The sequence below is a fragment of the Colletotrichum phormii genome, assembly GCF_030913505.1.
Source record: "Colletotrichum phormii strain CBS 102054 chromosome Unknown BDP81scaffold_11, whole genome shotgun sequence".
Taxonomy (NCBI): Eukaryota; Fungi; Ascomycota; class Sordariomycetes; order Glomerellales; family Glomerellaceae; genus Colletotrichum; species Colletotrichum phormii.
Genome location: NW_026851453.1, coordinates 24,796 through 39,981, shown reverse-complemented (window position 1 = coordinate 39,981; position 15,186 = coordinate 24,796). Strand labels below are relative to the sequence as shown.

General features: G+C 51.9%; 2 protein-coding genes across 2 annotated transcripts; both read right to left on the bottom strand.

The window, feature by feature from the left end:
• Positions 1–521: 521 nt before the first annotated feature.
• Positions 522–2,778, bottom strand: BDP81DRAFT_349493 (S-adenosyl-L-methionine-dependent methyltransferase). The gene is made up of 9 exons (XM_060586179.1): positions 2,429–2,778; positions 2,319–2,351; positions 2,155–2,245; positions 2,063–2,104; positions 1,841–1,995; positions 1,727–1,764; positions 1,511–1,648; positions 1,012–1,431; positions 522–907 (listed from the first exon to the last, which is right to left on the bottom strand). Exons 1-9 carry the CDS (start codon positions 2,492–2,494, stop codon positions 847–849), a joined length of 1,044 nt encoding a protein of 347 aa, XP_060444536.1. The 5' UTR covers positions 2,495–2,778; the 3' UTR covers positions 522–846.
• A 2,065-nt stretch (positions 2,779–4,843) lies between these two features.
• BDP81DRAFT_321090 (uncharacterized protein) lies at positions 4,844–8,263 on the bottom strand (the record flags this gene model as incomplete). The annotated part of the gene is made up of 6 exons (XM_060584583.1): positions 4,844–4,959; positions 5,016–7,342; positions 7,389–7,617; positions 7,688–7,781; positions 7,834–7,979; positions 8,074–8,263. The coding sequence occupies 6 exons, from the start codon at positions 8,261–8,263 to the stop codon at positions 4,844–4,846; spliced, it is 3,102 nt and encodes a 1,033-aa protein (XP_060444535.1).
• Positions 8,264–15,186: the final 6,923 nt, after the last annotated feature.

Below are 15,186 nucleotides of genomic sequence, written 5' to 3'. Positions count from 1 at the left end.
TTACCACGTAACCTATTCGACCACAGAGCTCCAAAAAAAAACCACTCGTACCAAGATTGAAGATCCAAGCAGAAACCCGAACCCACAACTTCCACCCCCTTATCACAGAAACATGTGCAACATCCAGCAATACGCCTGCAATCAATGCCACCGCCTCAAGAAAATCATCCTGACACACTGTCAACCAGTCAAGCACGGCGACCACGTCCCCCCCCAGTGGCTACATGTTGTAGTCTCTTGGATTCAATGGAACTCCAAACTTCCTGTTCACTTGATATTCCTCCTCTTATTTCAGACAAAGTGATTGATCCCGTGGAATGTGCAGTAGCGAATTATGATGAGTAAGTCATGACGAGTGTTGTGCCGCAGCTTGACTACAGGCAAGCTCAAAGGTACATCATCAGTCCAAGGCTGGCTCTTCATCCTCATACGACTCATCAGTCAAAGTCTACCAAAGCACTAGAAATCACTCCCCACACAGGTTCACAATCCCAGTGGTGTGCCCTCCAAGGCACGTTGAACGGAGGTTTAGGACACGAAAGATCAATTATGCCATTGGCTGTTGTGGGTGAAAGCAATCTCGCCCGATGCCATGATGAAATTACTGAGTTTTCGAGGAGTATGATACGAAGAGCTTTTACTTTCAACGCGAACCCCCGGATATTACACACTCTGAGACTGAAGTAGACAATGTCAATCAGTCTTGGATAACTTGCGGCGAGTTGCAGGTCTACTTGTGAGCGTGTAATTCATTTTATCATCACCATGTCCAACATGATTGTCACTAGCTAGCTAAGTTCAAACCCCTTCCACATCAACTTCAGAACTGGATTGCCTCGATTCTCTTCAGGACGCCTCTTCGTCATCCTCAGCAGGCTTGAGCGGCTTTCTCGCGTGGATCATGTACCTGCGGAATTTTTCAGCGGTGTCGAGATGGAAAGTGTGTTTTAGTGAAAGGCGAAGTATAGCAGCCCAACAAGGAGGCCCGGGGAGGGGTTGAGGAGGACTTACACGGGAATATAGGCATGCACATTCTTGTTCTTCAACTCGTTTCGAACACTGATGAGGAAGACACTCACCTCCTCTTTCGTCCAGTCGAGCGCTCTGGTGAAGGGGGCCATGCTCCAGGCCTCGACGCCCTCCAGCATGTTTTCGAGGTTCCAGATGCCGAGCTCTCTGTAGTAAGGATCCTTGGGCCACGCGTTGATCGGCCACTTGTACTTTGTCACCGAGACGTCTTCGAAGCCGACCTCCTCAAGCAGCGGCTTGAGGCTCGGGCAGTTGATGAACGGACGCCCAAAGATATTGCAGGCCTCTTCCAGCCTGTCGACCCACTCGATGAGCGGGCTGGTGGGCTTGAGGGTGTCGTCATCGCAGTCGGGCCTTATGTGGCCTTCTTGGAGCTCGATGTATCCTCCGGGCTCGAGGAAGCTAGATTTAGATGGGCTGGTGTTAGCTTTGGGCCGACGGCCGTGTTTTTATGGGTGAGAGAGCGGGTGTTCAACTTAACTTGTAAGATTGCTTGAAGAACCTCTTCCAGTCGGCGATGCTAGAAGTCATGGCGCGCGTGTGGATGTAGTCAAACTTTGTGTGGTACGTCCAAGGTTCCTCGAGGTCGTCAACCTCGAACTTGACGTTGGGCGGAACGCTGTACACCAAAGGTTTTAGTTAAAGTGACTTTGCCATTGTTTTTTTCTTTTTTCCTTTCATCAGAATCAAACCGTACAATGCTGTTTGAGCTGGAGACAGATCGATGCCAACAACCTACAAACAAATCAGGAGAAAGAATCAGCACTACTGCCTACGTCGATTCAAGATGGCCAAAGGATCTTGTACTGACCTCGGCATCAGGATGTTCATCGCCGAACTCTATGCACCAGATTCCAGTGCCGGTTCCCACGTCCAAGACACGTTTGACCTTGGATCCGGGCTGAGCCGGCGGAGTAAGACCAAGCTTGTAGTCGAGCGTGAGAAGGAAGATGTTATGTTGAAGGTCTGGGGGGAGGAGATTTGTGAGTTGAGACTGTTCACGAGGACATGGGCAAGCATGTATCAGCCCTACCTAGCCTGTCATTCTCCTTCTCGTCATTGGGGTAGCTGTATTCTATACCCTGTCAGCCATGGAGGAGTGGTGGCCCGAGGAGGCATACGTACGGCCATCTTTATATCTGTGGTAGGTTCTGCCATTTTCGATACGGTGGTTCATGATCGAGCTTGCCAAGCTCGTGCTGGAAGATGCGATGCTCTGTAAGTGGTCAAGACCGTCACTGTCAGCAAAGGCATCACACGGTGAATAGTCATGAAGCGCGTATACTTACAGTCGCCCGGTCTGATGAGCTGTCATCGGCATTCTGAAGTAGATGGTTAGAAAGTCCGGCCTGAGGCAAGTGCAAGGCTAGCAGTGGATAAAGACTGAGAACGAGCTTACAAAGTCATGGGCGATGATGATGGGGCCATTATCGCCGCCAGGCTGTTGTTGCTCGTTGGACATCATGGTTACGAACTAGGAATGCTCATGCTACGGATTCCGATGAAGAAGCGATACGGACGAGGATTTGATGTGAAATTCGATAGCATAACGTTTCTTTGTTAAATCCGGCGCGCAAAGGCGCAAACTAATGTTTGTGTGACCCCTCTTCTTGAACTGGCACCACTGGCATCGATTATGCACGTTGGTGGCAAGGGGGACCGATCTGTTGGTGGAGACGCTGTGTGTTTTCTCAAGTTCCAACAAAACAGCAAGGGTTCGCAAACGTATTAGGAAAGCAGAACGCAACCCAGTCCCGAGGTTAAGTACGTAGAGGCGAAGAGGAATATTCAACGTGTACATTGGCGATCGGTCGTGTTTCCCGGAATGGCTAAAGTGCCTCGTCACTACATGAGATCCTCAACCGGATGGCCAGGACAAGCAAACATTGCAGAGACTATCCTATCCGTCCACCATCGTGCCCTCGCGCCATCTTTTTTCCCAAGCTCTCTGCTTTCTCTTCTTTTGGCTCGAGGGAAAAAATAGTCAACACCGTATGCGTGCTTGGGGAGCGCATTCTTGAGCAGATCTGTGACATTTCCCTTAGTTTACTTTCTTGAGCACGGTCACGTGCCAGACGCGACCGTGTACTTAAACGCTTAGACCGTGTCCCTTTCCTAGGGAGGGACAACAAAGACACTACACGTTTAACTATACCTATCTTCTTCTTGCTTTGCTCTTCCGTATTGCTCTTCAATCGTTTCACTTAATCGACCAAGCCACCCGAGCCGTGTAGTAACCCGGCTCGGTCACAGTCCTACCCCCTCTGTCAGAGACGGCTCTGTCAGAGAGACTGTGTCAAGATCGTGAGAGGTAGATCCAGGATCAATGAGCCAGCGTTGTCGCTGCCATCAGCGAGCATCTTTCAGATCGAGGCTTGATCCCCTCGCAATGAATTCCCAGATCCTGTGAAGTCCTCACTGGCCACATATAATACAGGACGAGGAAAAAATATTTCCAGATATTTGACCTTCAAACGCTTTAACATACTCTCAGTCTTTCATTTCGATCCACGAGGCGGACAAGTTCCTCAGAGAGGCCCAAAGAAGCTGCAATTTAGTAAATATATTTATTAATAAAAGAAATTAAAATAGGGAAATACCTACGCATTATATGTTATCCTTTATCTTATTAGCTTATTCTTTATCGAGATAGTTTAGAACGTAATAATAGCCCCTTAAAAGGACCTCTTTATTACCTAGGAACCTCTAGTCTCGCACAATGTCACTAATAATAAGCGGACAAATCTACAATTCGTCTCTATAATTTTATTGAAATAGAGAATCCAGGCGCTATATAAACAAGACTTTTTAATAATGCAAAGGCGACAGCTAGCTCATCTATACCTCATATACAAGCCACCATCGTTGCCATTTGGATCAAGAAAAGACATCACCACGCACGCAATCTTTTAATCTCATTACTCCCTATACGCAAACCATTCCTGGGAACCACTCCAATACCAACCACAGAGCTCCATAAACTTCTTACCGAACCCTCTCCTACCCATCACCGAGAGAAATGTGCAACATCCAGCAATACGCCTGCAATCAATGCCACCGCCTCAAGAAAATCATCCTGACACACTGTCAACCAGTCAAGCACGGCGACCACGTCCCCCCCAGTGGCCATTCATGCGCATCAAGGTCAGAGACACCTTCGTCTGGACACCCTTTGAAGGCTGCCAGGGGCTCACTATCAGCCCGTGGGTGGGTCATCAGATGAAGTGCGGCGAGTTTCCCACAGAGAAGGAGGTTGAGATTGTGGAGCAGTTTGATGCTAATGATGCGCAGAATGACGAATAAGATCAGTCCCACGGCGGACAGCGATTGGAGATGGTGGTAGTTTCGGATGTGTTGATGGAAGGGAGGGTGAGAGCGATGTTATTGTTTTGTTTACTAGGATCGAGGCAGCTAAAGAAATATTGGTCTTTACAGCAGTTACAAATAACGCGAGTGAAACTCCTTTTCTCTCTCACCGGGTCACGAAGTTCTCATCAGTTCTTGTACTGAAAGATCAAATCTGCCATTGACATTTGTGCGTAATCGGCTTGCTATTCTAGTGGTATCATCTTATTCTGTAACAACCCGCAACGAAAAAGGACGGCAGAAAGGTATTAGGGACTAATGACAGAAAAAGGGGGGCTAGATCCGGCCAGGGATCTGAAAATCGGAGACGTTTTTCATCTCGAATAATTAGAGACCGGAAAGAAGATGGCGCTTTTTTAGTCGTAATGATGCTTGATGCTGCAATCATTCAAAACATACGCAGAGAATCTGAATTTCAAATCGCGAGGTTCAATGGTCGTCCATCAATTTAACGGCGGACGGGAGGAGTGCGGGCGCCCGTCAAAGGAGGACCTTGGGAGTTCTCCATGTTGCCAGTCAGCTCAGCAACACGCGCCTTGATACGCGCTACGCGGGACTCGATTGCTATACATGGTCAGATCTTGGACGCCAAAGATTTGTGAGTTCAAGGTAGTGCTTACTCTCTTCCCCGCTTGTGTCGTCGCCATCGTCGGTAGTCTTGCTGTACCCGCCACGGCTCTGTTCTTCGCTTTGGCGTTGAGCTGCGCGCTCGGCAGCGTTCTTGCGGATCTGGGCCCATCGGTCGACTGCGGGTGGCGATCTAGGGCCATCCTCGGGAGACACCGGAGCGGACGAGTTGTCCGCGGGAGGGTCGGGGGTCTTCGCACGTCTCGCGATAGGGGGCGGAACAGCATCCTCGGAGTCGTCGTCGGGGACAAACGCGGGCTGCTCTTGCAGAGGGCCCTGGTCAAACCGCGAGAATTCGTGCCGAGCCTCGTTGGCATCGTCGGTGTCGACGCGAGAGAGGGATTCATCAACGGACGGCTCGTACTGCGGCTCGTGAGCTTGGGTCTCAACTGGGGCGGGTTGAGGAGTCTCCATTGGTGTGATGTAAGCCTCTGCAGGTGTTGATGTGGGGAGGTTGGACTCTGAGGCAGCGGGCTGGGGAACAGGAGAAGGAGCAGGCTTTGGCGGCTCGGGAGTTGCTGTCTCGCGCTGGAGCATACCGTTCACATCTGGGGCGGCGTTCTCGGGCAGCTTTGAGTTCCGGTTCTTGTTACGGCCAAAGAGCTTGCGAAGTCCACCTCCACCGGTCTTCTCCTTGTGGAGCTTCTTGGACTTTTTGTCCTTCGGGCTGGTGTCCGGTTCCGGGGTGAACATGTTCTCCCGTGCCTGGTCGTATGTGTCCTTCGGCGGGGGCATCGGAGAACTGCGGCCTTCCTCGAATCGGTCGGTGGGGTGCAGGTCACTCGGAGCTTCTGATTCCCTTTCGGATGGAACGCGAGGTTCGTCGTCTTGCGCGCTGGGGGGAAGCGAGGATGGCGAACGAGGGAAACCTGGTGAGCTCTGGGTCAATGGCGAGGGCTGCGGTAGCAGCGAGGGCGACTTGGCCGGGACTTCAGGGCGAAGCTCGGCTCCGTTGGTATTGCCGTTCGAGTATTCGTTGTGGCCTTGACTGTTGTTCCTTTGCATAGTAGAAACACCGATACCGCGTCCAGCAGTGTTGTTCGCTAGGTAAGCCTCCCGGATAGCCTCCTTATCATACTTGTTCGCCCATTTCATCGCTGGAGACGCCTGTTTCATGATTTCTGGCTGGAGGGTGAATACGCTAGTGGTCTTCTCTCTCGCCGACTCATCCTTTCTGCCTCGTCGAGCCTGCAGAATTTGCTGCTTCTCCTGCTGCTGGCGTGCCTGAAGCTGTTGAGCGGCAGCTTGAATCCGAGCCTGTTGATCGGGGCCGATGCTCGATTTGCTGACATTGGGATCCGTCTTCTTGTTGCCCTTCTCAAGGGTATGCTTGCCAGTTGATTTGCGACGGTTGACGCCCTTGTTGCGTCTTGTCCAGCTGAAGAATCCCTTCTTCTCGGCAATGTAGGCTCCCTCCTGGGGCTCGGGGGCGGCACCGGCAACCATCTCCTCCATGACGAGCCATCGACCACGTTTAATGCTCGTCTCAATCACGGCGCAGCGGCCAAACGCAGACTTTCTCTCGGGAGTCTCTTCGGGTGCAAGACTGCTCATCCAAACCCACCAGAAGCTCTCGTCGAGGTCAAAGCGGGCAATGCTTGCGAGCTCGCCAGGCTCAAGACGATCCGATTCCAGACGTGGATTATGAGATTGAGAGCTCCGTTGGCGTTGAGCGGTGTCGATAGGCGGTAACTGCTTATCGGGCGGCAGCAGCATATTCGGGTTGTTGGGGTTGTCATCCACAAAGCCAGACGAGAGGAAATCGGCCCAGGAAGGCGTGGTCGGCCGTCCCAAACCCATGTTGCCAGCCGCAGGTGTGGTCCTCAAGCCCTGGGGCTTTCGAGCCGCTGTGGCGGCTTCGTGGTCATCGTCGTCGTCATCCTCGAGAGGGCTGGTGAAGCCAATGTCTTCGAAGCGTGACCAGGATGCGTCGCGCAAGCTCGTTGAGTGCTTTGAGCTGGAAACTTGGGACTGATTGGCGGAGGAGATCGATTTCAGGACACGCCGGCATTCTTCGGTCAGTGCCTTGACAGGATCCTCGTACTCGGAGAACTCGCGCAAAGCTTGGTCCTCATCGCGATACTGGAAGTGATTGGCTCGTCGGAGTAGTGCGAAGGGGCCCGGCGAAACGGTGTCCACGATCATGACGACCCTGTATGTAGAGGACTGCATCAATGATGGCTTCTGGGGAGGATACTCGGTTTCCTGAAGCAGTTTTTGGAGAGACATTGGCAGCAGCGAGATGGAGCCCTGTGTCTGCTTCTGTGGGGCCAAAGATCGCAGGTAGGCGAAGAACAGATGGCTCGTAGCATCAGCGGCGCTGAAGCATGTTAGTGTTGTCCGATCCTCGTGATAGTTTGACTCACCTTGCCCATGCTTTGTAACCACCTTCGAAGCCACTGCCCGTATCCTTGTGTTCGAACGCCCACCATGCACCCATCCGAGACAATTTCCGTCCGCCCAATCCATTCATCTTGCTATGAGCGGCGATTGCAGACATTAAGTCGAAGAAATCGAAAATGATACACGAACGAGCTCCGTTATCCACACTAAGAGGTATGAATGTTTTGAACGAGTCTCTCGCCATATTCGAGTCTATGCGCGGGTTAGCCTACGAAGCCCATGATATGTCTTATGAAGCACCGATTGTGTTTGTGCAGCATACCTTGCTCGCCGACTTTGAACAGCTCGTACGCATCCCAGCCTACAACACCGCCTGCAAGGCGACTCCAACACCATTTCACTACGCCAGCGATGACCTTGTGATATGTTAGTAAACCAGTGGTGAGTCTGTCTTTTAGATTCACAAACCATTGGCTCAGTCATGCGAAGCTCTTGCGACAAGAATTCGCCGCGTAGAGGTTGGCTTCCATCGAAAAAGTGGCGGATGAAGGTCCGGACCGCACTAGGGTCCGAGGTAGGTCTGAATGGCAGCAGCAAAAAGGGGTGATCGAGGGCTACGTTGTGGTATGTTAGTACACAATGGCGCAATGGGCCTGAGTTCGGAGAAAGGTGATGCCAGGAGCTCAAATGCAGATGCAATCGACATACCTCTGGCTTTCAGTTCGTCGGTGCAACGCCTGATCAGATCCTGGATCTCTTCGGGCTCAACCGTCTTCCGCGTGAAAGCGTCGTCCCATTTTGGCTTCGCGGGCAGCTGATCGGCATTGTCAAAGTTGGCACCCTTCTTTGCCTTTTTGGAGCCGTCCTTGCTCTTCAATCGGGAGAAGAGGCTAGGCATCTTGTCGGTGGACTCTCGCCTCAATCAAGGCGATTGCTGTTTGGAGCGGGGAAAGGCGCGAGGCATTCGAGGTTGCGACGGTTGGATAAATGGGCAGTCGCGCCTTCCTCGACGAGGGGCAGGTCGCAAGTCGTGTAATCGAAAGTGAGACAGGGAAAGTCAAGAGTTCGATGTTGGGTGGGCTCGGTCGGTTAAGGAATTCGCCGGGGGGGTTAAGGTAGTCGCGAGAGGGTCGCGATAGGGGGCGGGAGGTGTGAGTGTGTCGTCGAAAGAGAGAGGTGCGCACGCGTTTGCTCTTGGTCCAATGTCAATAATACGTCGTTGGAACGGTCCACCACGCGAAGAGATTCCACTAGGAAATTGCGATAGCGGGGGGGGGGGAACCAACAGCTGAGGGTGAGGGTATCGGGAAACAAAGACGGCGGGGTTCAACGAAACGAAGGGAAATCTCCAGCAAGGGAAAGAATTGTGTTAGGAGAAGAGAAGGGATGGACGGGAAAGGAGAATGAGTGATGATGTTCCTGCTTGGCTTTGGGCACGAGGGAAACCGAAAAGAGAAGAGGCAGCAACTCTGTGAGTGTGACCTGTCTCCCGGCCGGCACTCAGGTAAAAAGGCAGGTCCCGTTCTTACCTTACCTCTTTCTCTTTGGCTTTTCCTAGCATTCAGGGGCGAATGAACAATCGGCGTACTATTAATTGGAGAAGGAGGAAAATGGTATTATTTGGGGGGGGAGGGTCCCCTGGAGGCTTGGCCTGTCTGCCGGTGCCTGTCTTTTGGATTTATTTTATTTTATTTTCTACACCACACTCTCCGAGTGAAGTGCCCTCTTTGCCTTGCTTTCTTTTTTTTTCTGCTCCTCTGTTTTTGATCTGTAGCCCCCCCTGTCTTGTTATTTCAAGGTGGGCACAAGTACCTTTTGTGTGACGATCACCGCAGGCGGGTACCTGACTACGACCCTGAGATGGCAACCTAATGGGGAATAGCTCTTCATGCAGCGCGTTAGGGGTGTAGCTCTTCCTCAGTCCGTGGACCGTGGGACTCTGTGCAGGCGCAGGCTCCAATGGCTCCCAAGAGTCCTCGATGGCTTTTGGCGGCGCCTGGTAGGCTCGCAAGTTCGCTGGCCCGTTGTTTGAGTCTCGACTTGTCGAACGTGGGCGGGGTTTCCGGGTGATGCTAGTGGCACTTCAGAATCAGGCACGCCGCCCGCCATGCCGCCGCAACACAGCTTTCTCTCCTCCCCTGCCTTACCGATGGAACTAGGTTGGGAGAGTGGGAGAGGCGGGAGGGGCACGACAGGCCCTGAAATGAAATTAAATCGCTGGAACGAGGATCCTGGTCCCAGTGCCACAGGACACAGTCGGCGCCAATGAGACAGACCAACAAGATCTTACCAGCAGAATCGAGTCTCTAATACCTGACACCAAGGTAGTCTAACTCTACGGATATCCGTATACGGAGTAGACAACATCGCCAGGCTCGCCTCAGGCACTGTGGCCGAAGCCCTGTCGGTTCGACCGAGTCCTGATTCAGTGTGTCCCGTAGATGGGTGACAACGGGGCGGACGTATCACCGCGGTGGGGGAAGGGTTGTTGGTGGCTGAGGACTAAGATCTCAGGCGACGATATTAGCATCACTCGGAGCAAACGGTGGAAGCGTTGCGGCGCCCGGACAACTCACAGAGACACCGAGGAGGCCGGTGATGATGAGTTGGGGCGGAGGAGAGGCTTCGGTGATGAGGATAGAACGCAAGACTATCCGCAGAAGCTGGAACACTGGACGACCAAAACCAGAGACGACGCGCAATGTGTGATACTAGGTTCGGTGATTTCGAGCTAATGCAGAGTATGCAATGCCTGTTGCCGCTGCTGCTCGAAGCAAGAAAACCTCAGACGGCCAAAGACAATGTAGCAAACCCGGCGTCGGTATCGGCTTCTTCGTTGATAGACCGGACGAAACAAGTTGAGGGAAGGGAAGCGTGCCTTATCAAATGTGTGCTTCTCTCTTGTGTGGGTATGGCACTTACTTGGGTATCACGGAAGGCTTTGCCCGTCAAACAGACAAAGAGTTGATCCCATCCAAGTCGTCCATACTCCCAACTCAAGGCCTCCTTGCTCGTATACACCCTTTCTCGTGAGATATAACCGGCCATGCCTGGTTGAGTCCATGAATGAGGTGAGACAAGTTGTCTCTGTTGCTTGTTGCTTGTTGCTTGGTCCGGCCAAGCGTGGGAACCCCGTTAGTCGTCCGCACCCTAATTGAGCCACCCTAGCACCCATTAGCCCCGTCCGCCCTACGCACCTTTTTGGTGTATTCCTTACTACTGGACTCTCAAGCTGCTTGGCAGCCAGGGTACTTAATTGATTCTTAGCTTGAACTGTGCTGGTGGTGTGTGTCTGTAATGATTTGTTAGAGCTTTCAGGACATACCTAAGGTACCTTAGGCCAGTGGCATCACTTGTACAGAGTACCTTAGGTTAGGTATCCGTACGGAGTATGAGGTAACTGAATGAAAAGGAAAAGGAAAGAAGAAAGATGAGATGCACCTTGTTGGCTCCTTCCCCGTAAAGCAAAAGATACAATTGGAAGAGTCCCGAGCAATCGCCGGGGATGGTTTCTGCCATCGCTCCTCCCTTTCCCGGGGCCCCTTTACGGTTTACCTCGCTCCTTCCACATGGCGCCGCAACCCAGTGGGGGTGGACCCTATCTCGTTTCGGAGCGTCTTCCATCTGCCTCGCCTGCTACGGGTAGATCCTTCAGGCTTCACCTCTGCAAAGCTGTAAAGGGAGTACGGATACGGATACACTTTTCATCTCTTCTCTTTCTGCCATCCATTGCTTTTCCTCGCCGACATCCCCCTAGCGCTAACAATCCCACAAGCACATCTGCGTACCTTATCCCTTGATACCTACTCCGTATACGACTACATTCACGATACCAATGTACCCCGCCAGTGGACTCTATCAACCGTTGAAGCGTTGGTGTCATTCGAGGCATAGCCTAAGGTAGATCTCAGCCCGTATTCACGCCTCCTAGCATCGGTACCACGGCCACGGCTCATCTCTCCAACGGCCATGTGTCGCACTCATCATTTCGTGTCTCACGGTAGAAAGCAACAAGGCATGACTACAGATACCTGGACGGCGAGACGCGTCTCGAACCCGTTGCTCGCTTGGTTGATGTTCCGGCGCCCGCCCGTCCGCCCCACCACAGATCCCCGGCCAGACACGATGCGGAACCATTGTGCCTCAGTTGATGGAATTCAATTGACGCAGAAGAAACAGAAATGCGATTGACATTCGAGAAAGAAATTCACAAACAAAAACCCGCCGCACCGACAACATCTGCTCAAAAGTCCACCACCGACCGCTCACAAAGGTCCGAGGAGGACGCCACACCATCCCGTGGTGGTCCAGAAAAGCCCACAGCTCAGAGTAATCTATCTCCGGGCCGCCCAATCTGCTTCTCCCTTCTTTCCTCAGCTCGCTATCAATGCCAATAATAGGTCGAGGATGATCCTGCGTTTGGTCACTTGGTCGCGCATGAGTTGGCCGGTGCCAGCACATCCTCGTCGTCACCTCATCCATCCAGAACCGGGTCTTGCACACATCCACCGAGCCGAGCACCCCGCCAGAACAAGTCATTGGCTGTGACCCGTGCGCTTGATCGTCGTGTGCTGGCATCCGCCTAGGGGTGCTGTCAAAGCCTGACGAACAGCAACCTCCTCATCACTTGCATTGGACATCGTGTGCGTCACCGATCTCTCCGACCTCAGCAAATGCTGTGCAGATGGCATTCGCTACCAAGTAATCTCTACGCGTGGCCGCATATTCGGATGGTTGGGCCAAGTAGCCTCGAAATGGATTCAGTCGCCCTTGACAGATCACTATGACACGATTGTGATAATACCACGCGGAAGCGGAAGCGGGCCACCATGGCACGTTACGTCCATGGGCATGACGATGGGCTCCCTCAAACCACCCGTCGGCGAGTGCGGCGACGCTCGAGCCTCCAACTGCGTCCTTCCCATTCCATCCCGCGTTTTGGGGATTTGTCCTGGTACCTGCGCATAAACACACCTTCGAGGGGCTCAAGGACCTGCTTGCCAGTGTGCCTGTTCACGTTTGCTCCGCGACCTCTGAGTGGTCAGGTTTGGATGCGAAACTCTCCTCTGGGCCTGCCTGGATGAGTATTAGGTGCGTTGCCGATCGATCAACGTCAGAAATGTCTGTTCAGACCCCACCCTATGGCCAACTCAATTATCGGACGATGTCTCTGGGCCGAAGGGCACTAAAGGGAGAGACGCGGTCGTTAACAGACGTTGGCAATTACGGCCCCATTGAGACGAGCTGCGCCAGTGGTCAAGATGGCATTTCAGAGCTTCATTTTGGTGACACTGTTTCTCGAGTGAGGTGACAGCCGCTGACTCAAATCTATCAAATACCTACGGCTTCACAAAGTCTCTCTTTTGATCTACCGGCATACAGCTCCGGTAGCACGGCGCGGCTGCACCAACCCTAATCTTACTCCAACATCGTAAGGACCTTATATTCCTCGCGATGACGTCAATAAGCCCCCTTCAATCTGAGGGAAAACACGTGACCACAGACTGCGCCGCGGAATGCGGTTCCAAATGCATTGAGATGGGAAAATTATGGTACATCTCAAACGTTGAGCCGCGAGGGCCTATACCAGTTTCGAGAAAACGTAGCAAAAAGGTTCAGCTCGCCGTCTAATCTGCCCAACTGTGTAAGTTGTCTTACGCCAGCTCGTACCAATCGAGGTAATCCATTCTATCGCCCACGTTCCGTTCATTATTCATTTGAGCTCTGCAAAGCTGTGAGACGATACCGTGACCCGAGGCATCACCGGAGCCGGCTTCGGGTCCGGGCCGCTGATGGCGTGAAAGATGCCGCATTCCAGAGCTGGCGCTTTGATCACCCCCGGAATGTGAGATCTACTTTACTAGTTTTCTGATTATCCGTTCTTGTTTTTGGAGTCGCGAGCGTTACTTCGTCGCCAAGCTCACCATTGACTTGCATCAGCAACAGGACTTGGCAGATGACCGGCTGCTAGACTTACGAGAGACAGATACAGGAACCTCATCTTGCAGAGAAGGTCACGCTGGACCTGGGAAAGCTATTTTGGGGTGCATTACTTCTCTGGGTTTGATGATTCTTATAGTCTGCAAGCAATTGAGAAGTACTAGACATGAGTGGGAATGAGCTGGAATAGTGCTCACCCAGTACGTTGATACAGACCTGCCGGTGCATATTTGTTGTTCTCGGGCCCGGTGTCTCGAGGTTTCCTCACATCGGGTCGCCGGGGGCGCATCGAAGAGCTCATAGACGAGGATACACGTAAGGCCGCTTGAGTTCCGTAAACTCTCGAAGCAAGGGACAGCAACTTAGTTTTCTCTCTAAACCAGTTACTCGCGAGGACTCGCGGTCTAGAGTAGTGTATGACAGCGTAATGTAGTTCTTTTTAGCTCTCCAAGGTATCCTGCCGCGTGCGTATCGCATTTGGGTAAATGAAGGGGTAAACCCGCCCTTGTGTTCTTTCCAAGTGTTCGAATCCGTTCAAGACGTTGCCAAGAGAGTGCATGTGACTCTGATATGAATAGATAGTTTCCACATTTTGCGATGGAGGTTAGCTGTGTTGACTACCCGAGATATTCAAATAGAGATTCGCCGTCTCTTTTCTTCGAGTGGCTTTGTAGATCGAAAACGTCGACCCCCAAAAATGGTCAATCTTGCATAACCATTTGGATGATTTGATCCTTTCCGAACGTCATTCCGAGTCTATTCTTCACCTCTGCGAAAAATTTAAGGGGAGACCACTTTCAGACAGCAAATTTTGGCTTCAGCAAACTTGAAGGGGGCGTTTATCTGGTGTCTTCTAGGCCACGCACGAGATAGACTTTCTCGAGATGACGTTTTCTCTTTTCAGCGGCTCAGGTGACTTTGTAGGGACATCAGCACCCACGAGAAGGCTCTAGACTACTCATCCTGCTGTCCGAGGACATTGTTCAGGATACCGTCACCCACCAAAAGCTTCTGCTTTTTACAGAGTCAGGTTTTGGGGAATGGGGGGCGGCGTAGCTATTGGAATGCCCGAATGCTCTGGTTGAGTGAACCAACACTTCCAGTAATGAATGACTAAATCGTTATACAATCCTGGTCGGAGGGAAGCGATGACGATATATTTGGTGATAAATGCTCCTGGTGCTCATGTTTGAGATTGCAAAGTACGGGTTATCTGAGGATAGGGTTCAGGATGTCGACGGGCACGACGTAGAGACTGGCAGTGAGAGTGTATCAGCAGATATTAGTTCACGGTAGTACCTGCACACATGGAGGCGGACGCCGCACATGGTTTAAGGGACAAGAAGTATCGCAAGTAGGGTAGAGAAAACTGATAGAATCTATACAAAGTCACAAACCAGCGGAGGCCCGCTAATGGTTCAAGACCGCTCACGGGACACCTAATCTGTGAAGTTTTCCCTCGTCGATATGCAGGTCATCCTACAGCTGCTCACTTTGACCCTTCAACTTGAGTCGGTTCGAGACATCTCGGCGGAGAAGTCGAGGTGCCAAGAAACGCAAGGGCTGTGGTTCGCTGCTGCCTTTCTTGAGACGCTTTGAGGTTGTCTACATGTCAGGTATGGCTATCCAAAGTCAGGGGTTTGCGGAGATGTGGTATAGAAACAGATTGAAGGATAAGGATAGACGGTGTTCAAATGTCAGCACTAGCAAAGAATCCCATGTGATTTCCCGGGTATTACAATCGAAAGATATGATCAGATGTCTAGAGGTCTCCGAATGCTCAAGAAGACATCTAATTCCTTCCACCTCGTAACTCATAACGCCGACACATACGCTGTAATAACACAATGTCACACTCGGGTTTTCCTCACAACTCCATCT

Bases quoted from the DNA above. Each gene is read 5' to 3' on its own strand.
- BDP81DRAFT_349493 (XM_060586179.1), bottom strand. From the start codon at position 2,494: ATGATGTCCAACGAGCAACAACAGCCTGGCGGCGATAATGGCCCCATC. The intron at 1,996-2,062 runs GTAGGGCTGATA...TCCTCCCCCCAG, and splicing joins GAAGGAGAATGACAGGCTAG to ACCTTCAACATAACATCTTC. The intron at 1,432-1,510 runs GTTAAGTTGAAC...ATCTAAATCTAG, and splicing joins TTCTTCAAGCAATCTTACAA to CTTCCTCGAGCCCGGAGGAT.